The 27,530-nt window shown below is 50.3% G+C and overlaps 10 protein-coding genes across 10 annotated transcripts; 6 read left to right on the forward strand and 4 right to left on the reverse strand.

The window, feature by feature from the left end:
* Window positions 1-39: 39 nt before the first annotated feature.
* PFICI_07454 (uncharacterized protein) lies at window positions 40-3,408 on the reverse strand (the record flags this gene model as incomplete). The annotated part of the gene is made up of 1 exon (XM_007836035.1): window positions 40-3,408. One exon carries the CDS (start codon window positions 3,406-3,408, stop codon window positions 40-42), a length of 3,369 nt encoding a protein of 1,122 aa, XP_007834226.1.
* Window positions 3,409-4,576: 1,168 nt separating this feature from the next.
* On the forward strand, window positions 4,577-6,466 carry PFICI_07455 (uncharacterized protein; the record flags this gene model as incomplete). Its single annotated transcript, XM_007836036.1, has 1 exon — window positions 4,577-6,466. The coding sequence occupies one exon, from the start codon at window positions 4,577-4,579 to the stop codon at window positions 6,464-6,466; it is 1,890 nt and encodes a 629-aa protein (XP_007834227.1).
* Window positions 6,467-6,929: 463 nt separating this feature from the next.
* Window positions 6,930-8,803, reverse strand: PFICI_07456 (uncharacterized protein; the record flags this gene model as incomplete). Its single annotated transcript, XM_007836037.1, has 2 exons — window positions 6,930-8,396; window positions 8,471-8,803. 2 exons carry the CDS (start codon window positions 8,801-8,803, stop codon window positions 6,930-6,932), a joined length of 1,800 nt encoding a protein of 599 aa, XP_007834228.1.
* Window positions 8,804-9,438: 635 nt separating this feature from the next.
* Window positions 9,439-10,422, forward strand: PFICI_07457 (uncharacterized protein; the record flags this gene model as incomplete). The annotated part of the gene is made up of 1 exon (XM_007836038.1): window positions 9,439-10,422. The coding sequence occupies one exon, from the start codon at window positions 9,439-9,441 to the stop codon at window positions 10,420-10,422; it is 984 nt and encodes a 327-aa protein (XP_007834229.1).
* An 882-nt stretch (window positions 10,423-11,304) lies between these two features.
* Window positions 11,305-12,921, forward strand: PFICI_07458 (uncharacterized protein; the record flags this gene model as incomplete). Its single annotated transcript, XM_007836039.1, has 1 exon — window positions 11,305-12,921. The coding sequence occupies one exon, from the start codon at window positions 11,305-11,307 to the stop codon at window positions 12,919-12,921; it is 1,617 nt and encodes a 538-aa protein (XP_007834230.1).
* Window positions 12,922-13,905: 984 nt separating this feature from the next.
* Window positions 13,906-14,760, forward strand: PFICI_07459 (uncharacterized protein; the record flags this gene model as incomplete). The annotated part of the gene is made up of 1 exon (XM_007836040.1): window positions 13,906-14,760. The coding sequence occupies one exon, from the start codon at window positions 13,906-13,908 to the stop codon at window positions 14,758-14,760; it is 855 nt and encodes a 284-aa protein (XP_007834231.1).
* A 543-nt stretch (window positions 14,761-15,303) lies between these two features.
* On the forward strand, window positions 15,304-18,282 carry PFICI_07460 (uncharacterized protein; the record flags this gene model as incomplete). The annotated part of the gene is made up of 2 exons (XM_007836041.1): window positions 15,304-16,054; window positions 16,106-18,282. 2 exons carry the CDS (start codon window positions 15,304-15,306, stop codon window positions 18,280-18,282), a joined length of 2,928 nt encoding a protein of 975 aa, XP_007834232.1.
* Window positions 18,283-18,823: 541 nt separating this feature from the next.
* PFICI_07461 (uncharacterized protein) lies at window positions 18,824-19,501 on the forward strand (the record flags this gene model as incomplete). Its single annotated transcript, XM_007836042.1, has 1 exon — window positions 18,824-19,501. One exon carries the CDS (start codon window positions 18,824-18,826, stop codon window positions 19,499-19,501), a length of 678 nt encoding a protein of 225 aa, XP_007834233.1.
* A 420-nt stretch (window positions 19,502-19,921) lies between these two features.
* PFICI_07462 (uncharacterized protein) lies at window positions 19,922-22,483 on the reverse strand (the record flags this gene model as incomplete). The annotated part of the gene is made up of 1 exon (XM_007836043.1): window positions 19,922-22,483. The coding sequence occupies one exon, from the start codon at window positions 22,481-22,483 to the stop codon at window positions 19,922-19,924; it is 2,562 nt and encodes an 853-aa protein (XP_007834234.1).
* Window positions 22,484-23,597: 1,114 nt separating this feature from the next.
* On the reverse strand, window positions 23,598-26,065 carry PFICI_07463 (uncharacterized protein; the record flags this gene model as incomplete). The annotated part of the gene is made up of 6 exons (XM_007836044.1): window positions 23,598-23,822; window positions 23,879-23,966; window positions 24,019-24,487; window positions 24,541-24,888; window positions 24,946-25,021; window positions 25,079-26,065. 6 exons carry the CDS (start codon window positions 26,063-26,065, stop codon window positions 23,598-23,600), a joined length of 2,193 nt encoding a protein of 730 aa, XP_007834235.1.
* Window positions 26,066-27,530: the final 1,465 nt, after the last annotated feature.

The raw sequence follows: 27,530 nt of genomic DNA on the forward strand, positions 1-27,530 counted from the left end.
CAAGTCCGTTGCTTGGAATCATACTAAAATTTCCTTAATCTAAGAACAACTGATGAACATCTTTGTACGGTAATTCAAACCGCTTCTGACTGCTACATGGAACTGATGCTCAGGGGATATGTACGAACCGCGTAGCCGCCTGGCCTTGTCCATGGCTGAGCTTTGTTGCTCAGAATTAGCATCTGCCAATTCATTCCAGTCTCTCCAATCTGCCAGGTATTCTGGAGGCCAAGATATAGCTACGGGGCCTTGCAAATTCTGGCTTTCGCTGGTTTCATCGCACGAACCAGTTATGGCAGTATCTTTTTGAAGATTGGGTGATATCAATTGTGCAGAGAGAGTAAGCACAAGCCGCCCCTGTTCATCCACCAATAACTTTGGTTGGCGGTATGGAGTGGTAGAAGGAAAGAAGATTGGTTGTTGCGTGGTCTGAAAGCCAGCGGAAATTCCAAAAGTTTGATTTTGCGGTTGAAGTGGAAGTCGCACAACCTTCGGCTTACACGAAAGCGGAGGCAAAGCGACGTAAACATGGTCCGGACTCCATGCCACAAGTATGAGAGGAGCCTCCAGGCCTTCATTCACGAAGAATGTCAATGCTGATGACGACCCCACCGCGGAGACTTTCAGGGCCCCGTCCTCTGTTTGAACCATCTTGAGAGCCGTGATGCAAAGACGACATTGCACACCAGTGCCAAGGGGCGTTACCGCTAGGATCAGGTAGAACAAAAGACTTCCGTTCTCCGAGACGTAAATTTCTTTGTGCAGACTCTGTGTGGTCGTGAAATCGATTCCAGGGGGCTCCGGAAGTGCTGTCTGTTCAATGAGCGCGGTTACTGTATTAGCCTTGCAGAGCACATGAGCCGACGGACTCCAAAATACCCAAGGCTCCGTTGGATGGAACCCGCCTCGTGTGATAGTGTTTCTGTACGTTGATTCCCATAGATACGAGACTGCATCAGCATTTTGTCGTGTAACGAGGAAGCAGTGTTGTTGTGTAGAACGGGCTGCACTGTGGATTGGCAGTTGTGCTTGCAGCGCTTCTTCATCGTCCTCGGAATCAGAGTCCGAGTCTGAATATAAGTTAGACCCAACTAACATTGATCCCTTTTGATGATCATGAATTGAATCATCAGTCTCTTGTGAGCTACACCTCCACTGTACTGCAACAGCTCGTGGTTCCGAGGAAGGAGGTTCCAGTTTGGTGTCCATGTCCGAAGTATAGGTAACTACTTCCCAATCAGATGAAGAGGGCACTGGACTGCGATGTGAGCTCGATATGCCGGTTTCTGCATCGGTATCGATTTCTGTTTTCGTTACTAGCTTGGATGGAAATGTCGTCAGACACATTGGACAATATGAGGAGCGGCAGTCTCCACAGTCATGAGCATAGAGCTCGACTTGTACGGAGTCATTGATTGAAATGGTCCCATAGTCTGCCGGTGACGCAGATGTGGATTTGACGGTGATCTGTCGCTGCTTTTTCTTTTGTATCTCTGCTGAGATCAAGTCGTTGATTGTCATGTCATTTGAATAAATTGCCCTACATCGTACATGATTTGAAAACCACATGCTTGTGCTTGGCCATTTCGATTTCCACTGGTCGTCCATATAGCACTGGCTCAGGTTTCCGGGACACGAGTTCAGCACACGACACCACTGTGTGATGAAGCTATCAAAATCCTCAACTCTGGCCGTCTTCATCCATGCCGGTAGTGGTGACGCATAATGAACGTCTGCTGGTTGGGACTCTGAAGATGCTACAGGAATAGCTTCCATATACTTCAGTGATGTATTATCTTGGTAATAAATGGCATAAAGATGAGGGGCGATGATGGATTGGATTGTAACGCAGTTCCAGAATGCTGAGCTTTCCATGAAAGATTCGACCTGGTGGGATATCTGGGATTTGGGCCTTGTAATGCTGAGATGTGCGTGCCAAAACACTGCAGCGTACTTGAGGAAAGCGTGATCCCTTTTTTCGAGGAGCTCCTTTTGGAGCCCGGGGGTATTGTATCGTGGGTTGGTGAGGTATTGGAGACAGACTTGCCCGAGCTCGGCGTTGGCTGCGCTTGTTGATGTGAAAAAGCGTTCAATTTTCCCGGGCGCGCCCGTGCTTTCAATGAACTTTTTGAAGAGCGCACGCATTCTTTTCTCAAAGTGATCTCCATCTAACCCGTTGAAAGAGGCATCAATTGGAATGCCCAGTTGATCCATCTCCTCAGCTTCTAGAATCTGCAAGAAGAAATCATGTACTGATTTGTGCGTGAATCGCAACACTGGGTCTTCACTAGACCCTGGGAGAGAGCGGTCAAATACGACCAAGCCTGAACATAGATCTTCGAGCAGGGAGTCCTCTGGTTGACCTTGTGGCAATGGGGGCGAGTCTGGTGATGTAGGGACAGTCAGCGCATCCGAGAGCTCACTCAATCGCAATGGCTGGAACGATGCCACAAGAAATGTGAACATTTTCCGAGCTAGCTCTTGCTGCCACGATTTGCGCTTTGACAATCGGTGAAGGTCTCTCATGTAAAGGCCGTTCAAGTCTCTAGGAAACTTTTCAAGCTCCATAGCTAGATGCTTTTCGTCGGTAAAAGAGGTGTCATTTAGCACTCGCAGCGCCATTGTCGCCCAGAGAAAGTTTCCTCCTGACTTTTCGACAATATCATCGATTTTATGATTCCATTGATCATTTGTACGGCTTTCGTGGAGAAATCTGTTGATATCACTTTTGATGGAGTCTACTGATGCTTCAATGTCGAGAACGGTGTGTCGGAGAATCTCCCCGCGAATATCGCGTTCTGGCCGGCTTGTGAGGAACCATTTCACAATGCCAAATGTGGTTGATTCCAATAGCGATCCCAGGATAGGGAGCAGGGTTTTGCGGTCTCTGCATTCATCAAGTCCATCGAGAATGATGTGAACGCGACTGATTTGTTTGACGAGTTCCTTCAGCAGATTACCCGCAATCACAACATCGCTCAGCTGGCTGGAGCCGTTTCCAGTGTCGGACGCATACAACAATTGAACACTATCTGGGACTGAGTCGTGGAGTGCGAGTAGTTCTAGAGCCAGTGCTCGTAATGCGGTGATTGTGGTCCGTTTAGAGGGATCGCTGAAGGAGAAGTAAAAGGTCGTTGTGCGGAGGCCGCGGTCTTCAAGATATTTGGCTACTGCGGAAGCTGAAACTGTCTTGCCAGCACCAGGGGGTCCGGAGAAGAGTAAACATGTCGAATTTGTGGACTTGATCCATGTCTTGAACTGCTCATGCTGGAAAATCCATTCGCAGGTTTGCGGATGATGTGTTTTCACCACCGTGGGGTTGTCGTCGCCTACATCTCCTCTAATCCAGGAAACGATGAGGCTTCTGACATTGTCTCCACTGAGCTGCTGATTCGTGATCGAAGTCATGTTTCTTTGTGTGTTTTGCAAGCTTGGTTGATCAGAATTAATCTCTGTTGGTAATTCGGTGATTCTTTCATGTCATTTAGGAAGTTGGGGAGCGTGGAGGGGTTGAGGAGCGTGGGCTTTGCAATTGTTGTAGTATTGGTGTCAGCATTGAACCTCAATCTCATCACCCTCAAAGTTCCCCGTAATGTCGGTTTGGGGCAGGACAACGAGTATGATATATGGCGCGTATCTCTCGGAGGAGTATGCTACAACGGGGTAACCGAATGAAGCTTGCCTCTGCCAATGTTCCAGCCCACGTACGGTCACACCACGCCCATGGTTTGCCCCTTCGTGCTATCCGGGGAGGGGGGTGGGAACAAAATGTGTTTACCAAAGTCAAATTCCGCGTATACAGTTTGTGTTCATGATATCCATCAGGCCTCCCGATTGTGATCTTCCAAGGATTTCTGGGCCTTGTCACAATTACGCGTGGCGCTGACAGGCTCTCGTGTACGCAAGGCTCGGTATGATGTGTCGGCACTCGTTGCGCTACATACAGATGCAGCTTTCTGCCTGTAGTAGGTACCCACTCAAGGTCGGTCTTGTCCGCCAAGCGAAACCTCAGCAGTCTTAACCCCTGCCACTTCCCCGCCTGTTGCCTAATCAGATGCTCCAGTACCTGATCTATCTGGCATGCATGCACTGAGCCTCTTCAAAAAGAATGCACCATTGCGTTGAATTATTACATCTCGTAAGCAAGGCTATGTGCCAGGCGGCCTCTCCCATACCAGTGCTTCAATGGTTAGTCTTGCACGAGTCCATCCCACTGCGCCACCAATAGAACATATGAAGGCGCATGACTATTGTGCGAACCACATATCTGCCTTGTTTCGGTCGCCACGAGAAGTTGCCCTGTCACATCCATGTCGATCCGTTCAGCCGCATCTCAATGATTTCGTTTCTTGCAAGCTCAATCGCTACTTGCAATTGGACAGCTTTGAAGTTGTCCAACATGCTGAAATCAACATGTACCTAGACCTAGTCAATGACCTGAAGTATATATATCAATTCCATACAACGTTATCCCTGGCCTACTTTTCTAGTAACTGATTCCCTCCAGATTCTTCCTGTTTGTTCATTCAGCCTGCACCTCCCATCCTCGGACATCATCATCAGGTCTTTGCTCATCATGGATCATCAGGATACCAATGGTGTACACCCCACAGCTCCATTGAAATGCGAACTAAAAACCTGGCATACCCGTGAAGATGGAAAGGGCAACAAAGTTCGCACTCCTGTGCAGGGTACGGATGCGTTGCGACCTGACAATGACTCTTCCAGTCATGCCTTGGTTCTTGAGAGAGGGTTCGACAAAAAGAGTCAGCTGCTTTGGACTACACTCACCGTCAACTCCCCCCACATACTCAAGGCTCTCAGGGACGCTGTAGGCCGCTACCCAACAGTTCCTTCCGACTTTACGGAATCATTTACCATGTCGAGCCCATTTCAGATGCTCTATCATCACTGGGAAGATTTGCACGCTTATAAGACGACCCTCGAAGACGGGGAAGATGATGCAAGGATGCACCTGAATTTACTCTTTGGATTCATGGAGTCAGAGATGGGCGATTCTAAAAGAGCAATCGAGAAGCAATTCGCCAGCGGCTATTGCGATTATGACAATCTCTGGCTCATATTCAAGCCTGGTGCTCTGGCTATTACCCATTTCAAATCTCATCCATGGTTGATGAGAGTTACCAAAACCGCGTACGAGGAGAATGCCCGAGACGGAAAGTGGCTAGAGGTGCATACTGTATACACTGGTCATGATGGGAAAAATCCCGGCGAGACAAAGCACATCATCAAGGTGAAACAGAAGGAATCCTTTGCCCAGGGGCATCCCGAGCGCATCCTCAATCTCCCAGTCTACCCGCGCAAGTATCATACCGAGGGTGAGGCACTGGAAGAGCGTCTGCGTTCCAGGGGCGAGAGGTTTATCTCACTCAGCGGCAGAAACTCCATTCAAAACTATGATGGAGCTGCCGAATATCTCAAAGAAGCGCCCCCTGACTTTTACGACCCTAATGAAGCGAGCACCTGGCAAGTATGGCGCTCGTATGCAGAGAAAGGCCGGATTGTCCTGGACTTGAGCTCTTTTCATGAAGAGAACCGTGGCATGACCATATCAGCCCCACAGGACGAGTCGACAACAGACACGGCAATGTGTCCCCCATACGTTTTTGGGTTCTCGTGCGGTCGTAAAGACTGGGGCCGTTTCCTGGTGTCCATCGTACGAGAAGCAAGTTGGAAACCGGACCCCTTTTCTTCTCTCGAAGTGCCAAGTAATCAAAAGATGCTGGTTCAGGCTCTAGTCTCGTCCCACGATTTTCCAGGCAACGATCGCGACAGGAATGAGCAAAAAGGAAAGGGACTCGTCTTCCTTCTCCATGGTCCACCTGGTGCCGGAAAGACATTGACTGCCGAGTGCGCCGCCGAGCTGTCACACAGGGCCCTGTTCAGCTGTTCCATGTCAGAACTAAACAAGTACAACAGCGCGTGGTATTTTGAGCATCGTCTTGCCCAAGTTTTGCGGCTCGCAACTGCTTGGAAGGCCGTCGTGCTTCTTGATGAGGCCGACGTCTTTCTTGAAGCTAGACGGGATGACTCGGCCGCGGATGGGGAGCGTAATGCTCTTGTCGCAGTATTCCTGCGACATCTTGAATACTTTTCAGGCATCGTGTTTCTCACCACGAACCGGATTCATGTTTTTGATGATGCAATGAAGTCAAGAATCCACTTGGCAATTGGATTCAATGCCCCAGGCACAGCTGCACGACGCGCGATATGGAGCCGCAATATCCAACAACTTCCAAAGGATCAGGTAGATCCCAATGTTGAGGAGGCGCTCGATCGACTGGCTGCTGAAGAGTTAAATGGTCGCGAGATTGCAAACACTCTGACAACAGCGAACACATTTGCTCGTTTTAGCAAAGAGCCACTCGGAATCCAGCATATCGAAACAGTCATGGTTGTGCGTAGAGACTTTGAAAACATATTGAAGAAGGGGAACCCGGCATAGCATCACATATCGTCGATATGATTGTGTAAAAGCACAGAATCCTGAAGCAAAAAGGTGTGGGATTAGACGACGTTTGCTATTTAGAAACAGCCTTTTCCTACAATGGGGAATGGATGATAGAAAATGGGCCATGAACAAGGAACAAGCTAGACATTACGCTCACCCTCATTTTCCCTTCGAAACATGTAAATCATGTTTGTGATCAGAACCACGTACCCAGTTCACTACAATATTACTTTATCAGTGACTCAGGAGTCCAATTCATCGCTAAGCGCCTTATACAAACTACAAGCCGGAGGCAGAGCAAAGATTGCTCGTGCCCAGCATCAGGCATACCTGTGGATCTATGTACCTCGAATGTGTGTCTAGGCTATCCTCACCGGTACTACATGATAGATTATCCCAATGTTGGTGCTTTATTCAGCATCAAGTCAATCTTCACTTGTGAGCGTGTGTCCCATGCTCAACGCCATCTTGCGACTCGGGCATCCTCGTACGCGGCCTCTGAAAAGGTACTCCAGGGTTCATACCGGTGTCTCGCGGTGGCCGAGACCTTGAAGCCTTCCAACTTGACACTGCCGCATAGTAATGGCAGGTCGATCATTCCTACAAACCTGGTGAAATTCTCATCACTGAAATCCAAGTGTCCTGATACCGGGTCAGGTTGGATCTCGCCCTCGCCAGTTTCGCGGCCACGCAGTCGAATGAACACTCGATGAGCGGGAGCTTTGGTCTCCTTGGGTGAGCGGCCGCGATGTCTTTTGGAATGCGTAGGCTCGGCCCTAGTAGGACCTCGCTTTCGCTTGCTTCCCAACCGGTTATACGACTTGGTCTCCTCCTCCTTGTGATCATCGTCGCTGTCACTGTCGCTATAGCGATCGTAATCCTCGGTGCGCCTCTCGTCGTCGTCATCGCTATGGCTGTCGCTATAGCTGCGACGGTTGCTATCGTTTTGACTGTCGCTGTCGCTGCTATAGCTTTGACGGTTACTATCACTTCGACTGTCGCTGTCGCTATCTCTGTGGCTGTTGTTGTTGTTGTTGTCTCTGCGTCCATGACTGTCGCTGCTGGCTGCATCGCTGTGGCTATCACTGTCGCTACGTCTATGGTTGCTATCCCCATCAATGTGGCTGTCGCTGCCGCTGTCGCTGTATCTGTGGCCATCACTATCGTCGTCTTCAGTGTCGCTCTCATCTTGAGCTTGTATGTAATCTTCGAGTCTGTCGTTGGACAGTGCAATAAGCATGGTGCCGTCGAAATAGCCCATATCCAAGCGTCCGGCAGAGATACTCGGCGCAACCCCACGACTAACGTCAAGGGTGAATGGTGCCATTGAGGGCCATTGGCCAGAGACCTCTTCGCAGCGAATGACATAAGAACCCCGGCATTTTTGCAGAGTGGGCGGCTCAATGCTTCTGGTTTGGACACGGGGACCTTCTTTCCGCACCTGCTGGACAAGTCTGTCGTGGTCTTTCATGGCAGTCAACCATAAATTGTCTGACCTCTCTGCTTCCTGACGACTAGACTGTCTGTCAACGTGACGGGCAAGACTAATGACTGCTGAGCGATTCCAACCAATGCAGATCGTCCGCATGCTGCCAGTGCCGCCGCTCCATGTTTCCAGGCCTGGGACTCTCTCGGCTGCCGCACGAAGAAGATGTCTATCATCATATCCATACAAGGCCATAGGTTCGGGGGTCTTGGATTCATCCGGTCGTCCGTTGGTCAGGAAATAATGTTCCATGAACCGATGGAGATCCTGCTTAGCTCGCTCAGCTGGGTTCGAGTATTTGAACCAAGCCTGATTCTCTTTGGACTCTTGCTCGGCTTCCCAGTCTTCCACTTCTTGATCCCAAGCTTTCAGAGCAGGCTCGTGATCTCGCCTCATGTCCAGTTCAAGTTTAAGCACTGAAGCAGGTACTTGTTCGCACTATAAAATTGGTAATGATTAGTGCATGTCGCGATTGACAAAGTGCAAAGTTATTATGGAAAGGGGAAACTTACTCTGCCATCTACAACAGCATCTCTCAATAGTTGTTGCAATTCGGGAAGTCGTGCAGAGGATCGAAAGGGGATGCCGTACCAGCGGAGCTGGGCAACAAAGAATGTCATCTTGAACAGGTCTCTGGCGCTTTCTCGTGCTTCCTCTTGTCCACGCAACGAGCGCAGTCGTCCTGGAAAGAAGAGCTCCAGCAACCGTGATCCGTCAATGCGAGGCTCCCGCCTTGCTGTGGTTTGTGTAGGACCAAACTCTCGGCCACGCATTTCGAAGCCATTCCTGCGGAGAACGGGCGCAGCTGGACGCTGAGGGTGCCATCCGTACTTATAGTTGGGCATTTTGGGTACGAAAGTTGGTTGACTTACACAACAATGACCCAATTGCCCACCAAATTTTGTACAAAATTGAAAGATGAATCTGGATACCAGAATTTAAAGTAGTCGGAGCTGTCTCTGCACTGGGCTTGCGTTTGCTTTGTGTCGACCCAAGAAAAAAAAAATACCTGCACACACCCGCCTGTGTTGCCCAGTGAATAAAGCGCGCTAAGAAACCAACACCAAGGCCCACGGGCTCCGAGTCCCAATTCTCGCCTTAGCTCTAAGCCAACCTGCTACAGCAACATGAGAATCTTCCTGGTTTGTTTCCATGGATTTAATTTCTTGAAGAATTGCATTCAAATGACCTGAGTGACAACGATTACTCAAGGCTACCAGCCGGTACCCAAAAGAGGTAGTCGAGCCATCCAGGCGCATATCGACGCGAACCTAGATTGATGGCGTCAGCTCTGGCTCGCATTGAAGATTCAGGCCAGTTGTAGCATACATGCCACCTGAAGGGCGCGCCGGAAGGAGAAAAAGACAAGATGCCTATCAGCGCCTTCACTTATGTATATCAGGGCAATATTATTCATCAATCCATTCATCAATCTTTCATGATTCCTAGATCTCATAAAGAAACTTTGCATACTTCCAAAATGGCCGAGTCACCAGCAATTGTCATCACTTACGTTCCTGCGGATTGCGGTTCCATCTTTCCTGGAAAATCCAAAGCATCGCAGGCATTTCGAGATGCAGACATTGTCACGAAACTGCGCAGGGCAGGCTACCAAAGTATCTCGGAGTACCAAGCCTTGGAATCCCCCGCCACTTACAAAGCGTCAAGCCTGGGTTCAAATGGGGTGCGCAACGAAGACCTAAACGTCCAAGTTTGTAAAGACGTCCAAAGAAGCCTCGTCCAGACTCTAGCCCTGACTGGCGATGCGAGCCTGCCACCGTTCCAGCTTATACTCGGCGGCGAGTGCGGCATGTCCCCAGGCGTCTTGTCTGCCTTCTGGCAACACTCGACTCAAGGCGATTTGCATAAGCGTGTCGGCTTCCTCTACATTGATGCCGACACGGACCTGGCATCTCCAGATGATTTGAACAACACTGGCATCTTTGCAGGCATGAACATGACAAACCTCATTCGCTCCAAGGGAGCGCTGAAAAGCATGCAACAGTTTGCGCGGCCGTCGGGTGAAGCTCTCTGCGACGCTTCGAATACGGTCCTGTTTGGGATCAACATGTCGAGCCCGGGCAACAAGCCAGAACATCTCGGGTATCTGCTTGATCATGGTTACAGAGTCATCAGCTCGTCTTCCGTTGCGCGACAACCTATAGAACAAGCAATGGCGGCCCTAAGGTTTCTCGAGGAGAGAGTAGACATCATCGTGGTGCATCTCGACGTCGACTCCATCGATCCTAGAATGTTTCCCTTGGCCAACGTACCCAATCACACCGGCGTTGAATTTCACCAAATGATGCAGGCATTGAGGGTCATTCTTTACAGTGAAAAGGTGGGCGCATTGGTGGTTGCAGAGGTCAACCCAAATCACGACCCAGGCTTGGACATGACCGAAAGACTTACAGATAGTATTGTTGACATTTTGACTGAAAGACGGGCGCCAAGAAGAGGCTAGCCCAAATCACATGTGTTCCATATTTTATAGTCGCAGGGAGATGTGGACACTGGACTATATTACCTACCATGGTGGGAAATTGTGTGTACCTGCAGCGCGTCATGGATTCTGCCCAACATGACGGTATTTTAATCGATGGAAAAATATCAGACAAAGTCGTTTGGATTGACTCAAAGAATACATACACCTGTGAGCTAAACTGTACTTTCATCTTTATTCGCCTATCCTTTCCGAATCGTCTCCTCGCAGTCCAGTTGTTGTTAGCCCAAGTTGACTAGAGTATTAGAAGATTCATACACGATTCATGTAGCGACAGACAAAAGAGGGAGAAAGGATAGCTAGAACTTAAAATGTGAACAGTAAAAGAGCGGCAAGATCCAAAGTCTGTCGTATTGGAAGATGGAGATCAACCATCAAGTCACACAATGAGTCATAATGATTCGAGAAAACAAGCGTCTCGCTAGTCTTCGGCCTCTGAAAAAGCAACACAGCTAAGGCGAGAAGGAAGAAAAGGCTCTCACAAACTGCCAATTGCATTGCTTTGACGCCAGCTATGGCTGCCGTCCTACCGAGCATTCACATGGGGTACCGCAGCGCATGGTTAGTGCTTATAGGAAATCATACCGACAACAAATGATGCGGCAGTGTTATGGAGGATCGGCCATGATGAACAGAACAGGTGAGACATCATACTCACTGTGCTTCATTTTACCGGACTTTTTAATTGTTCATGTCTCCGCGAACTCATCCTTCAACATTTATGCTTCCTACTCAGTATTCATCTCATCCATTGTAGTATCATCTGTGCCTGCTGCCCGGGTACCCCTGATCTCGAACCTGTAATATCATCAAGCCTTTTACAATCAGAGAGATCTCTGCATAATGGTTTGGGACTTTCTGGAAGGTGGTTGGAACCCCTCAGGCTGGGGAAGCCCGTGGCGTCCTCAAATGCCCCTAGGCTCCACTAACAGGTGCAGTCCAGCCGGACTCTCCCTGCCCGACATCACTGGAGTGAGCATACTGGCAGTGGAAGCAGTGGATCAACGCAACTACACGTACATTCCCGGACCCCTCGCAACCGCCGTCCTGCCGGATGCCAAGACGCTTCCAAATCTGCATTTTTGCAATGTCACCGTCACCTACACACACCCAGGCTGGCATGACACGATCAATGTCAACATATTTCTCCCCACAGATGATTGGAATGGTAGATTTACTGGCATTGGCGGGGGTGCCTTGGTCACGGGCGGGGGAGAACTTGCCGAGTCCAACATGATGCCCATCATGGCGACGGGATCTGCCACTGCCACCACCGACGGTGGACACTCTTCCGACGTTCTCGGTCCGGAGCTGAACGAACCCGCCTGGGCATTGACGAGCCCCGGCAACTTGAATTGGCCGCTGCTCGTGAATTTTGCCTCGGTCGCGCTGCACGACACGGCCACGATTGGCAAGGCGGTTGTGCAAGCATTTTACGGCACTGCACCAAGCTACTCTTACTTCTTGGGCGCTTCGACGGGCGGTCGCCAAGGCCACATGCTCGCGCAGAGATATCCGCACGACTATGATGGCATCATTGCCCTGTTTCCGGCCGTGAATTGGGTCAAGTTCTGGTGGTCTGGCCTCTGGCCGACATTTATCATGGATCAGATGAGTTCCTACCCCCAACGCTGCGAGGTGGATGCCATCACGGCCGCAGCCGTGTCGACTTGCGACAAGCTGGACGGTGTGGAAGACGGGATCATTTCTAGAGTGGATCTCTGTGACTTCAAGGCTCGCGATGCGATTGGTAAAAAGGTTCAGTGCAATGGCATCGAGACTACAGTATCTCCAGAGGCCGCAAAAGTAGTACAAAAGACGTGGGACGGACCCCGAAGCTCTACAGGCGGGTTCCAATGGTATGGATTCGGCATGGGAACCAGCTTGACGCAGCCGCCTACGGGCGCCATTCAGGTCCAGTGCATTGAAGGGGATATTTGTCAATCTGCGGCCAATACTGCATGGGCTCGATACTGGGTCAAAAAGGATCCCTATTTCGACATGACCGGAATCACCCACCAAGAATGGGACGATCTCTTTCACGCATCCGTCAACGAATATGAGTCCATCATTGGGACCTCGGACCCTGACCTGTCTGCATTCAAGAGAAGAGGGGGCAAGATGATGTTTTGGCACGGGACCGTCGATGCGGCTATTCCTTTTAATGGTAGTACCGACTATTATGACCGCGTCTTGAGTCGCGACCCCAATGCTCAGGATTATTACCGATTCTTTGTTGCGCCTGGGGCCGGCCATTGCTTCAACTGCGGGCCGGCACCGCCATTCGGCATGGATCATATTGTTAATTGGGTAGAAAATGGTGTGGCTCCCGACGTACTGAGAGCCGCTGGTACGAATGGGTTCGGCGATTGGGTTGAAAGAGACATCTGCCTGTACCCCAAGGTTCAACATTATGCAGGGGGGGATCCGTCAAAGCCATCATCTTTCATTTGCGTCTAGAGTGTCAGAAGCTATCCACAGCGGTAACATTAGGATATCGGGATCGCATATTCTTGGACCTAACACGAATCGAATCGTCTCTCCATACGTTGACTCATTTGCCAACATGCAGCACATTATATAATGAACTCGAGCTCATGTGCCATGTTTTATACAAATACATGATCTCCGTTTGGTTTAAAGGCTGCAGTTGCGACGGCGACAATGTCGAATCATTTCTGTCAACGGCGTTATTACGGTGTATTGGAAGGAGCTTCCCCCGACAGCATGCAAACCTTACACCACCTTGTGACTTTTCTTGCCATCATGAGGAGTTTCGAGAGCAGGGAGAGATAAGAAAGAGAACACCTGGCATGATCATAATTTGATGTAGCTTTGGAAGAGCATCAACTTTTTTGCTTCCAAGGTTATACTCACGGTACACCTTGCGTGACCATTTTCTTTCTCTTTACTTTTTCTTCTGGCCTATTCGACCGAGTAGCTCAACCAGCTGCCTCGAACTCGTGAACTTCAGTGATTTGATCAGACCTACAAGTACTGCCAATAGCATGACAACAAAGATTAAGTGGAATTACTACTGGCGCCAGCATCTCAACTTTCATTGGTGAGTGCCGCGATCGGCTTGCTTTTGGTGCTTGTCCCTACATTCGTGTACCTTCAGGACAAATGGTGCAGTGCTCACGAGCTGGAAAAACCTTATCATCTACAAACTTCGCTGCTAATATGCAACACCTTGGCCGTTTCAATGCAGGGTCCGGACAAGAGACTTTGGAGTTTTTCATTTTCATGCTCCAAGGTATAAAGAGGCCTGCTGTGCCCATCAAATCTCTGCCCATGCGTCTCTGAATCAAAATTGCATCTGACACTCAGTATATGTCGACACAATCACACCTGGGCGTACCTTTCAGAAACTGACTGTGTACACTCACAAGCAACAATATTCCAGTTACCCTGCTTAGCAAAGTATTGTTAAGAAACGAGAGTATGGATAAAGACAAGAAGAACTATCCAATGGACTGCGAAGTACAGAGAAGCGAGGAGCCGTGGGCCGAAATGAGTCGAATGACTGAGCGCCGCAAAATCGAAAAGAAGCGGCTACACTGGCGAGGGTGGTTTCGAAGCAAGTTGCAGGGTGGGCGCAAAACGACGACCAAAGCGACCGAAACAAACTTTCAGTGTCCTCCCGACGTCGATTCTTTAGCAGCAATGCCGTTGGATCAGAGCTTGGCAATAAGTCGCGCGCCACGGCAACAAGACACGCGAGATGACCTCGGGCCCCCTCCGTACCATGGTGTCGACGCACACACTCTGCTCTATTCCGGCGTGTATCTGAAAGACATTCTGGAAATTGACCGATATGTGCAACAGACTGTCGCGAATACTGTTAGAGAGAAAATACACGCTAACTTCTGGGGACATGACGCCCAAACCATGATGATGATCATGGACGCTATTCAAGAAGGGTGTACATCTGTCGCCGTTACCATATGCCGCGTTGACGTGCAAATAGAGCCAGCCAAAGTCAACGCATTCGTCAACGAAGGCTGCCGCAAAGTAGCCAAGGCAATTATCGAGGCCGCCTACGCCGTAGCCCCCGCGGGACGAGGAAATCATCCAGCTATTGCAGCTTCTTATGCCGCCAAGATCATCAGGGAGGCCGCAGACCACTTCTTCCGCTACAAAAAGTCCTGGCGGCCATACTTGGCCAAAATGCAGCTGATGTCTACGGCTTATAGCGTGGGCGCTACCCTCTGCTGGAATCACACCAATCGCAAGTCTATACTCGACCACCCTGTCGCCTTCCCGGCATACCAGGAGTTTCTCGAATCTCCCCTCTAAAGGTCAGATCCGTTTGGGCCATGCATTGCCTAGAGACCCTGGCATGTGCCCGTCTAGACATTCGATTCCTTTTTTCAAGTTCGTCCCGTTTTTAAGAATTGTCACTCGTGAACTCCTTCTAGCTTTGTGCTATGTATTTCGAAACTTCTACCCGGTGGCACTCACGTGTGTCGGCTTTCTCCTTCTTCTTTTTTCATATTCTTCCTTTCAGCAGCTACCGTCGGGGCTACTAGTACCGGCGGGACAGGCTGGGGTTTCAGCTCCAGCATCGGTACGCTCCCAAAAAGCAGCAATCAATCATATGTTATGACAGGGGTTCGTGATTGGTGTACAATTTGCGGGGTCATATTTCTACCTTTCAGCCCTACCACGGTTCAGCTGAGCCCCTACATCGAGGCTGTTCGTTCTCGTAAGCTTTCGCCAGCAAGTTGCGCTGGAAACAAAAGATAACTTCGCCTGAAAGGACCAGACATCTCCCTGGCTCCACCTTGTGTCCCTGGCAATGAACTAGCTGGGCGAGCGGATGGAACCCTTGCTGCCACGATGCGTCTGCTGCAGCTCCGCGATGGCGAGCTTACTCTAAGCAATCATCCGAACGAGGCAGTGCCGGAATATGCCATCCTCTCACATACCTGGGGGCTCGATGACGAGGAGGTCACTTTCCAAGACTTGATGCAGAAGCAAGGTAAAGACAAGATTGGGTACAAGAAGCTCATGTTTTGCGGACAACAAGCGAAGCGTGATGGTCTCGATTATTTCTGGGTCGACACTTGCTGTATCGACAAGGCGAACCATACTGAGCTCTCGAGGGCCATCAATTCCATGTTTCGCTGGTATCATAACGCCGTGCACTGCTACGTGTTCCTTTCAGATGTATCGACACAACCAAGTGGCTCGTCGGCCTCGTGGGAACCTCAGTTCCGGCGAAGCAAGTGGTATCAGAGGGGTTGGACGCTGCAAGAACTTTTGGCTCCTACCTCGGTCAAATTCTACTCAGTCGAAGGAGATTTCCTCGGCGACAAGTCCGGCATGGTGGATGTGATCCATGATATCACAAAGATCAAAGTGACTGCGCTACGTGGAGCCTCTCTTGCCCAATTCCCGATCCATGAACGCATGAACTGGTCGCGGCGGCGGCAAACAAAAGAAGAAGAGGACATTGCCTACTGTCTCTTTGGAATTTTCGATGTATTCATGCCACTCATATACGGAGAAGGGGAACAGAACGCAATGAGCCGACTAGAAGAGGCAATTGAGAAGCGCACAGGCAGTTCACGGAAGCCAGATCCACCGGGTAAGCATTCTGAATCGAAGGTCTTGGCTATGGCTAATCGCACACTTAAAGTGCAAAGCCCAGCGTCTCATCTCATACTCCCATTTGGACAAAATGAGGATTTTGTTGGGCGAGAAGAGATTCTCTCCCAGCTGGTGGACAGGATACTTCCTAGTGCGCGCAAGACCGATTGTCAAAGAACGGTTCTAGAAGGCCTTGGCGGCGTCGGCAAGACGCAAATCGCCCTCGAAGCTGCATATCGTGTCCACGAACAAGACCCAAAATGTTCCGTCTTTTGGGTCCCTGCTATTTCCATGGTGACCTTTGAGAACGCCTACAGAGAGGTTGGCCGAGCACTTGGTATACCGGGTCTCGAGGATAGTCAGACAGGCGTCAAGACACGAGTCAAATTGGCCCTCGAACAGAGCACCTATGAATGGCTCCTGATTATTGATAATGTTGACGACATTGCATTGTTGACACATGGCGGCTTGCAAGAATATCTGCCCTTCCACCGCAATGGCTCCATCTTCTTTACAACACGCAATCATGAAGTCGCCGTCCAGCTCGACGTCCCTTCGAAGCACATACATGCGATCGGAGAGATGAATGAAACCGAAGCACTCATGCTACTGCAAAACAATCTCAAGCCTCGACAATATCAGGACTGCCCTGAAGCCACGAGAGAACTCGTCCAGAACTTGGTGTATTTGCCACTGGCCATCAAACAGGCGTCCGCCTATTTATCAAAGACCGGGGAGACCACAAAGGCGTACTTGGAGTATTGTCTTTCATCTGACGAGACTCAAGTTGAGCTTCTCAATGTTGCATTTGAAGATCGATGGCGTTACTCGAAGAACGCAAATCCCATCACCACGACATGGCTTATATCATTCCAGCACCTGGAGCAAACATATCCACTGGCTGTTGACTACCTGAAATTCATTTGCTTCTTGGCTGAAACGAACATCCCGATATCTCTACTACCGCCAGGAAGCAATAAAAAAGAAGAGGCAGAGGCTATTGGGATCCTGGAAGGTTACGCGTTTATAAGCATGCGCGATCAAGCTCAGTCGTTTGATATCCATCGCTTGGTGCGCTTAGCGACTCGAAACTGGACAAAGGTCGAATGGGAGATGCGATGTACGAAAGCAATGCAGCGCCTGCACCTGATTTATCCTTGGCCAGAGCACGAGAATCGGCAGGTTTGGATGAACTACCTACCTCATGCCCAAACGATTCTCATCGAGCATGACAAGTGTACGGACCAATTAGCCATCGCACGCCTTGCTCACCTTGTCGGGAAGAGCTACATGGACCTTTCAAAGTACAGAGAATCGGAAAAGATGTTTCGACATGCCGTTGAACTATATTCATCTATGGAAGACCATACCCTTAATTCACTTAATTCGATGAACTGGCTAGCGAATACGTTCGTGTTACAGGGGAAACTTCAAGACGCAGAAGACATCTACCGCGAATTACTCGATACCAAGGAGGTACCGCAAAGTTTGCGCATTAGTCTTCTCAATAATCTTGCCTCGGCGTTTCAAGAAAAGGGTAAATACCAAGAAGCATTGGAAATGTATCAACAGGCGTTGATGATGGGATTGTTTGAGTCAGGCCCGGACGATCCAGAAGTACTCAGGACCATGGCTAACATTGCCGAGAACTTTTCTTATCAAGGTGATCATTGGGGAGCAGAGGAGCGTTTTCGTCATCTCCTGGGGCGAAGAACAGAAGTGCTTGGCTCTGGGCATCCAGAGACACTTGACACCTTGTGCGCCTTGGGTGTGCAGCTTGACCGACTAGACAAGTTGGATGAGGCCGAGGAAATGCTGCGAGATTGTGTCCAGGGATGCATCTTGGTTCTGGGTCCAGAACATGCCCAAACAGTGGTCAGCTCCACTTGTCTTGGAGATGTGCTGCGCTTGCAGGACAGAGACGACGAGGCCGAAGAGATACTCCGCCAAACATTGAACATTTCAAAAACTGCGCTTGGCCCTAGGAGTCCACGGACACTGAAGACCATGGTTAGCCTCGCGCTTGTGCTCAATTGTCAAGGGCAATTTGAGGAGGCAGAGGCGTTACTTCGAGAAGCATTTGAGCTGAGGAAAGTGGTGCTTGGTGAAGAGCACCCACAAACATTGGAGGCAGAAGAGTTTCTTCGGCTAATCACAAATCCCCAAACCAAAGCTGATGGGGGTTCTGACTCTGAAGATTCTGACAATGGCGGCGTTGTACTATAGACAATGAATTTACTTTGGCAGAGTCTGCAGGGCTTGCATTTGGGAATACACTGAACGATGCCTAAAATCTCTTGCTGCTAGGTTGTATCTACGCCGGACGTTTCTATGGATTCATGGTACATTGATTCCACGGCCCCAGCCAACGAGATCACACTTGTGAATATGGTGGTCGAGTCGTGGTACGATATCTGCTCGGACCAGGAGAGGCGCCCTGGCAATAGAGTAAAGCATCAAACTCGGGGGCCGTCATGGCCGCAAAATAGTATTGGCTCATTATTTCAGATGAATTAGACTCACCATGTTGGCTCCCGCAACATGCCTGTCGATCAAAGCAACCCTCGTTTCGTTACAGGCAATGTTTCAGCCCAGTGCGCGCACAGGCACTTGGTCTCTAGTATGAAGCCTGGGCACCAACAGCACGACTTTGGACGAATCAGGAAAGAATCTGTATAAGTTCTGTGATAATCTCTTGAGAATCAATTCACTGATTGATTTCATTTCGTATGAAAGTCTCTTGCTACGCAGATCTACAAATTTGAAAATGCCAGAAAAGACCGAGTCGCAGCCCTTTCTATACTCGGACGATCCGACGCCAAGAGAATCACCAAGTATCGTAGATGGTCCATTTCTAGCACCACAACGACAGCATAGACTAGTCACACATTTCGGCGTGGCAGTGGGCACATCTCTCCTATGGATTCTAGTCCTCTTCTTTTGCCGCGCCACGTCTACGCCATCAAGTACCCCCGCCACCCATGACATGACATGGCCTCGGCACAACATCACCAGCGGCGCGCGCCTCCTCCAGTGCGGCAGCTCGCCCCAGGAGGCGCGCGACAGGGGCTGCAAATACGACATCCTGCTCAACAACTGGGTGCCGGCGCCCTGCTTTGACCAGGAGTGGATCGACGAGTACACCGACGACCTGTCGTGGGGCGCCTACGCCGACGTCGACATGACGCGCGAGCTGAGCGTCGAGGAAATGTCCGAGGCGGATCACTACTACACCTCGATCCGCGACCATGTCAACCACTGCGCCATCATGTGGAAGAAGCAGTTTTGGGTCTTGTACGAGGGCCGGTCCGCCTTTGATACCGTCATTTCCTCTCCCGGGCACACTGAACACTGTGCGTTGTATCTCATGGAGTCGGCCGAGGCTAATTTCACTGAGCCGACCAAGACGCAGATGGGGTTTGCTGGTTGTTGGGTACGAGATTGAGGATTGGAGGTGTCAAGATGATATTGGCGGAATCGAGAGTCTCAACACTAAATATTTGATGCACTATCGGTATGGAGTCATAATTACGGAATAAAATCGTGAATTGTTTGTCATTTCATCTCTTTCTTTATTTGCCTTGAAATGAAATTCTTTTACACTTGCTATAATCAGCAGATCAGGACAATGCGATGAGCACCACTCAACAAACAATGATTATTGTCGCAGCACAAAGCTTAGTTCACAAAGCCTTTACAATCTGATTCTTTTATTTGAGAACTTTATGTTGGAAGAGTATCCTAGATCAATTTTCGCAAGAAATGTCAGTTCATTTTCACTTTTTCAATCAACATTACCAAGTTAATATGCCCAAAAAATATCGATAATCTCATACGGATTGGTCGGAATACCAGATATACACCTTTACCGTCTCCTTTCGTGACTGCGGTGGCTGTCGATAAAGTCACCCAGCGTCGTTGTCGCATGCGAGTCTTTCCTCCACGCCATATTGCTCGCCGAGTCAATGGGTCGAATCTCAGATGCGTCGTCGCCCCAGCCGCCTCTCCCCTGATCCGTCCTCGGCGAGCCGAGCCGGGACGTGGGTGGCGTGTCAGTGTCGGGACTGTAGGGATACACATGGTCCCGACTTCGTGTGTCTCGGGCACTGCGCTCCTCGGCTTCACGGTTCAGCGCCGCGTATCCTTCATATCGCGGTCCCGTACTGTAAGTCGTGTTGCTCCTACTACCGCCCGATCTCGGGCGCACAGGTTCGTCGTCATATCGATTGCTGGCGGCCCTTCTGGCCCGCTCCTCTGCTTCACGATTCAGTGCGGCATAGCCTTCGTATCGCGGGCGCCCATCATCATAGCCACCACCGCGGCTACTTCCTCCTCTAGAATGTGGACTCATGGGGCTCGTCATTTCAACGTCTCCACCATCGTCCCTCTTGACGCGCTTGCTCTCCTTGCGGACAAAGGGGTTCGCCTCTACAGGAACCTCCTTAATTCTGCCCTTGTTCTGGCGCAGGTACTTTTTGTTCGTAATGGTCAGGTGCGAAGCAGCCACTGAATCGTCGTCGTGGAATAAGTACTTGCGTCGATCGGCCTTGGTCTGCGGCGGACGCGGAGGCGGGCGACTAAAGGGTTCGGGATCGGGGCCTGAGGGCCGCTTTCGCCCATCATACTCGAAAGGGTCTTCCCTCGGACCACGAGACGATTGAGGCGAGAAAGCTTGGCTGCTCCCGCGATCAGGGTAGAGATCAGGGATGGAGGATAATCCGGGCACCGAAGAGTTGGTATCGATTGGCGGCAGATCTCGTCTGCTCCTCTGGTCATATCGGTACTGAGATGGAATCTGCGGCATCGGTGGTGCTCCGGCCAGATTGACCGACTCAAAGGCATCTGCAGTCGTATACACAGAGGCATCTTCCCACTCGGACCGAGCGTCGGCTCCAGGGGAGTGTAGCACGGGCTCATCAATGTCCCTCTCTGGCTTCTGCCAGCCTTTACGCGCCGGCTGATACGACTCGACTCGCTGGTCCTTTCTGATGTCAAGTGCTTCTGGCAGAGCTGAGCGATTGGTTGCAAATGCCGGATGGATGCTTCCCGCGTCCAGGCTACTCAGATTGGTCTTTGTCGCATTGAATGCTTGCTGTTGGTACCAATTCTGGACCTTCAAGACACTGGCCGCTTCCTCGGCATAGTCCCTCTCGTCGTACTCATGCTGGTACGTCTCGTCCTCTTTGTCATCGTCATCGTCATCATCTTCCATACGCGCAAGATAGTCATTCGGCAACGGTGGAGGGACCTCGCCAGCGAAGCGATTGGCAAAGCCGTCGCGCTGTGATGCGGGCGCGCCCGGTCGCGCATTTGCCTGTCCTGCACGGTCCTGTAAGTCTATCCCGAGCCGTTGAAAGTCAGCAATGACTGAATCGGTATACATACCTTCGTCATCAATGACAGTTCCGTCACGGTACACGCTACGAGCGTCAGAAACGTGGTGCAGCCCGGCCATGTTGCGTTGCAGAGCAGCAGACTCGACATTCGTCCGTGGCAGACGAATATTGAAGCCGTGATCCTGTCCGCGCACCTGGACTATTTTCTTGCTGCCGTCCTTGTTGGTTCGTATCTCCTGATAGGTGTCCCCGTTGGCTTTTCCCGCCGCCTTCTTTTTTTTCTTATAGTCCCTTTTGACTGACGGCCAGATCCGGATCAGCTCTGCGGAAATATCCCCGCCACGACGACGAACTTCGTCTCTATCTGCCTTCTTCAAGTGTTCAATCCATAGTCTCACCAAGCGGTGCAAGTAGACTGGCTCTTCTCTTTTGGTCCCGTTCGACTTGGCGGCCCGGTTGAAATCCCTGACATGTTTTCTGCGCACTTTGAGCCAGCCATAAAGATCTGCCAAGATTTGACCATTGGCACCAATGGCGGCGAGAATACAAGCCTCGCAGTTACTCTCGATCCTGACGAAGCGGTCGTCATGGGGAGATGCTCCAAACATCTTTTGGAAAACTTCTCGGTCGACCCAAAATGCGTGGAGAGAGTCGATCCTGGTCAAGAAGGCAGAAACCGCCGGATTCTTCCCCGGACACTCTCGAAGAGCATCCATGTAGTCACCGCTCACCTCCTTGGTTACAGCGAAGAAGATATTGCGAATGAGATAACAGTTCAAACGTTCGTGGGAGGGGCAGAGAACTGCACTGGGTGGTACTACTCTTCCTGTGTTCGGGATCGATTCGGGTAAGTACTCTCCGAGCCTGTTTTCGAGCTTGCTGATTGACTCGAACCACTTGCGCTTAAGCTTGCCCGGGTTAAGCAGTACCTTTGGTAGAGCTTCAATCTTCTCTTCCTGGCGACTAAGCCAGCGGGCTGACGGGCGCGCAATGCCATAGTCAGGACGACGGCAGAGGACTCCAGCTAACTCTCTGCAGGCGTCCGGGCGCAGTTCGCGAAGTTGCACGACTGTCTTGTCAGATCCGAACATTGTCTCGACTGGCTGTGCCAGCAATAATTTTAGTTCGTGAGAGATGAAAGATGATGTCTCGTCTTGAGTCGTATATTCACTGCCGGACCCGGCCCGGCACCTATTTATTTGACAAGGTTCAAAATTCCCGACTTTTGTTGAGTCTTAGACACAGTAGTCAGATCCAACCTGAGGGAGTCACTTTCTGTTAAAAAAGAATTGGGGGATTATAAATATGCCCACGGCAGGCAACTCGTGCCCATCGACTCGGTACAACAAGAAACTTCTGGTCAAAGAAACATTAGCCTTGACAGAGTTCATGAAGCTGCAACCGTTGGTGTCAGTTTCTTTGTCATTCCACGTTTGGCAACGGGATTCGACAGTCGTGCTACGACAAGGCCATTGTTGTAGGTCATATAAGTATGCTATCCTACAAGTCAGGTTTCTGCCAAAGCCGAAAGATACAGCATGTAGAACTAACCGCTTGTGATACAGGCCTCGGATCAGTCAGAGACATTGACCGAGAGACAACACATTGACCAACCATTGTAGACCACGACCTGTATTTCACCAATCCGGGAAGAGTAGCCATATCTGAGCTGAGCGAACAATATAGTGCAATAGTGTATTGGCGTTACTCGGGGATTGCCATGGTCTCTGGTTCAAGTTCTCAATAATACTATATACCAAAGGACATTCGTTAGTACTCAAGTTGGTGCAGTCCTGAGTTTTCAACCTGATTTTGTTCTATGTCAAAGGATTACTGCTCGCAATTAGAACAGGTAAGAGAGCCGAACACGAAACCAAGTGTGAGAGATATCCGCCTGGTCATTACCTAGCGCCTGTCCATTTATAGACAAATATCCCCCCATTTGTTTATGCCTTGTCATGGTATGATTTGTTTGTATGTATTATAACCTCAACCCTCCTATCCGAATATACACATGCGCCGTGGTATCAATGCAAAAGTGGTGAATGATTTGAGTGCAGTGCTGTCCAGCATTTTCTACCCCAAATTTGCATCCAATATGGATGTACCGAAGTTCTCATGGCTTGCTGAAATATCCCTCAATCAGCTAGAGTGTTGGCGTAGTTGCCCATCGTATGTGATGTATGTCTGAAGAGGGTGTGTGCTCTACAGCAAAGGTGGCAGACGGTTGCCATAGTCGGGCTCTGCTCTGATACGTTCATTTCGTATCTTGGCTGCCTCAGTTCCGTCGTCTGGAATTGCTCGTTCCCGGAACCACGGGTGCTCCAAAGCCTGCCTGGCCGTGATTCGCTTGGACGGATCATAAATGAATATCTTCTCGAGGAGATCCAAGAATTGCTTCAAAAAGTTGCTGGACGCTGGAATAATGTCCTGTAGCAAAAGATCAGTCACCTGTTTGTGTTACAAGAAAAATGCATTCCACGTACTGATAGGCGTTTCATGTTCTTAACAAAGCGCCTAGATGCGCGGGTGGTCTCCGCGGTAGGATAATCAAGCTTGGCTCGTTTGAAATACCTAGAACTTGTTAGACATGGAAATCATGAAGGCGACTTGGGAGAGCCCTTACTTGGCGGCTTGATTGTTACTCGAGCCACTCCGAGAAGAGATCTTGGAGACTTGTGCAATCAAGTGGGTGTCGATGCGGCTGTCGCAAACGTTCTCCATCATGGCTAGATGCTCCAGATTGTCATGCGTCTGGAAAAGAGCATCTCCAGTAAAGAATTCCACCAAAATGCAGCCGATACTCCAAATATCACAAGGAAACGACCACCCCAACCCGAGAATGATTTCTGGCGCACGATAGTGACGAGTGCTGACGACGGAGGAATGATATTCGTCCTCAAAGGTCGCCGAGCCGAAATCAATCAGGCGAATTTCCGTGTCCAACAGTACTTTGCGTTGATTTGCTTGCCTGTTTGTTCCAGCAGACGAAGAAGGCATCCTGCGGTTGTAGGTAAATGTCTGGTAGGCATTATCACACAGTAGAATGTTCTCAGGCTTCAAGTCTGTGTGGATAAGGTTGAGGTCATGCAGGACTGGCCAAAGTTAGCAAAGTATTCGAGATGACAAAGATATCCATGTTACTCACAAGCAACACTCGTAAAAAGCTGACGCGCGAAGCTCTGGATCTGGCTGTTGGGAAAGGGCACAAAGTTATTCATCTTCAAGAAGTCGAAGACACTTGAGCCCAGCAGATCCATCACGATACAAATGTGGCCACGGTAGTCGAAACAGTCTCGCAGGTGTATGCATCTGTTGCGGTTCTCGGGATCATTTGCCTTCAGTGTCTGCAATACTCGTAACTCTATCCTCGAAGCGTCACGGTATTTTTGGACGGAACGAATGATTTTGATGGCGACGAGTTTGTTCCTCTTGCGATCTCTGGCTTGCACGACTTTTCCAAATGTGCCTTGGCCAAGCAATTTGATCATTTGATCTACAACCATATTAATATGCAGATCCAGTAAGGTGATAGAGTATGGCTTGAACTTACATTGGGTGGTGAGCTCGGCATCGGGAACGACAATGTAGTGGCCGTCGTCGTCGTCGACCTTGATGTTTTGGTATCGCTGCGCAAATTGGAGTAAGCAATGGAACAAATTCAAGAATACAGAAAAGGGACTTACATCATTGACGACTCTCACGGCAACCTCGCCTGACTTCTTGACCGGCTTTGCTGGCGGCCTGTAGCTCACATATGTGTCATTCAAGACCTCGACCTCCCGGCGTTTTGCCTCTTGAGCCAACTGTTGCCGTGTGGTTCGTTTTCTCTTCTGGCCTGTCAGTGATGCTTCGTATTCGTGGCCATTTGAGGACAACGATGCCAAGGAAGTCGGAGCAGTAGTGTTGTGTGCTGATGTGGTCCGGTCTGTCGACGTCGAAGTGCTAGTTGGCGTGGCAATATGCGATCCGTTGACGACTCTGCCATTCGTGTGGGGGTAGGTATCTTCCTTCCTGCGCTTCTTTGCAGCATGGCGCGAAGCATCCGAGCCATTCGTCATGCCCGTCGTGTATGTCCTCGAGGAGTGAACCGACGACACATCCTTCGCGTCAGCCTCGGGCTCTGGCGTGTCGTCAATGACAATGATCTCCTTGGGAAGACCATTTTGATAAAATTTATCCCAGTCGGGCTCTTTGGATCTTCTACGTTTCCGCAAAGGGGCATCGCCCTGTTGGAGGTGCGATTGCGTCGATGAAGCGGAAGCTGGCATGTTGCCGTAGTAGTTTGCGTCAGAGCGAGTGGTCGAGGCCGAATCAGTTCTGGCGTAGTCCTGAGTCCGTTCGGAGGCTGAGGTCACCGAATGGGCAGTGGCCCCATTTGCCGTTGGGGTCCTGTATGGGTGCTGGCTTGCAGCATAGGCCGAAGTGGTATAATTGCTGGCCGATGTGTACGACGAGGCAGGAATCGACCGAGTTGATGCTGTCGAAGACACCACGGTCGAGGCGCTGGAGGTGGGGAGGATAGGGTTTGCTGGGGCAGCGGACGGAACAGCGGGTGCGCGATAAGCGGCGCTGTGGCCGTTGTTCTGCAGAAACGGCGGGTAATGAGAGTGCTGGTGAGGGTGACGGTACTGGGGAGGCAGAGTGGCCGTCGCGGTTGTGGGCGTTGACATTGTTGTTGTTGTAGATGTCAACGGAACTAGCGAGGCGGCAAGACCCAAAGACCCTCAGGCAAAAGAAGAAGAGGCCTAGATTATTGAAAATCCGGGGGTTGTCGCGACGATGGGTCGCTGGCCTTCCCAGTTAAGCCTGCCGCCTTTTTTCGTCACGGCCACAGGTGCAAAGGTAGGGGGAGAAGAGGACTGGACTGGGGGGGGTCAAGAGTAAGAGCACTCTGGGCTGGTGGAGGCCAATGACTTCACTGGCGTGGGTTGGGGCGTCCTCGCGCGCGTTTTTCAGAGAAGTCAGAAGGGCTACCGCGCTGACTTAGCGCTGCAGCGGCACAAAACCAGTGGTGCTTGGAGGTCCTATGCACTGAAAAACCCAGCTAAAAGGTACCGAAGGGGCGCTAGAACCTCAGACTCCAGCAGTAGGTATTGGCCAAAACACAAGAGGTATCTTTGGTGCTGTGCCCGCCCTGGGAGGAAATCGATTTGCTGGAAGTCGTCGGAAAATGGGAAGACTTTGAATCGAATTTGGCCTGGCCTCAAGAGTGTATTTTTGCAAATGTATTTCTGCGCTGCTAGGTCGTAATTGTAATTGCCTTTACAAGGCGAGAAAAGACGTGCAACCTTTTGCTTTTCGAAATGTTGAAGGAAGCTTAAGGTTCCGTCCCCAGGCGGTCAAAACGTGAACGTCTTCTTTGCCAGTTGGGAAGTCCCAGGTAAGGTGGTCGGCTCTCGAAACTTTGAATGGATATCGCAGAGAAATTGTCGGTAATATTCGATATTGGCAAGTGCAAGGCAAGCAATAAACCGACGCCTTTGACGGCAATATATTGTGAATGGCCCTCGAAGGAGTTGCCGGTAGATCAGGGAGAGGGCTCCTCTCTCTTTTTTTTTTTCCTCGTCTCCTTCTTTCTGGCGTGTGGAATGGCAGACTGGCGCTGCTCAGCAACGTGGGAGGGCAAGGTACCTGGCGGTAGATTGGAGGGAAAGAGCCTGCAAAAGCAGTAAACGGGCCCTAGGGCGAGATCATTCCGCTTTGGCCGAAAACAGAGTTGAGGATGTTGTCTTCTCGAAACCTCGACGTGGGCTGTGGTTGTGGGAAAAGAGAACTCTGACGAAAGGGGACGAAGTGATGCGTCGTCTTGTCAGAGCACGGAACAGAAAGACCACAGGAGGCGAAGTACTGTCTGGTCTGTTATCCTCACGTTGCAAATCATTGGATTCGTCGTCAGTCAGTCAGTCAACCCCAGGCGTGAGAGCGAGAGATGGGCTGCGCACAAGTGGAGTCTAGTTGAAGTCTGCGGCCACACAGTGCGCGAGCACCATGATTACTACAGTTCCAGCACTCAATTATGGATTCCAATTTTCTTCCCCTTTGGTTTCTGTCTGGTGCAAACACTTCTTCATCCTGACCATTATTCATTACCGAAGCCACAAGCTGAAGTCCCAGCACGGTCAGTGCATCGTTTTG

The sequence above is a fragment of the Pestalotiopsis fici genome, assembly GCF_000516985.1.
Source record: "Pestalotiopsis fici W106-1 unplaced genomic scaffold PFICI_Scf_5, whole genome shotgun sequence".
Lineage (NCBI taxonomy): Eukaryota > Fungi > Ascomycota > Sordariomycetes > Amphisphaeriales > Sporocadaceae > Pestalotiopsis > Pestalotiopsis fici.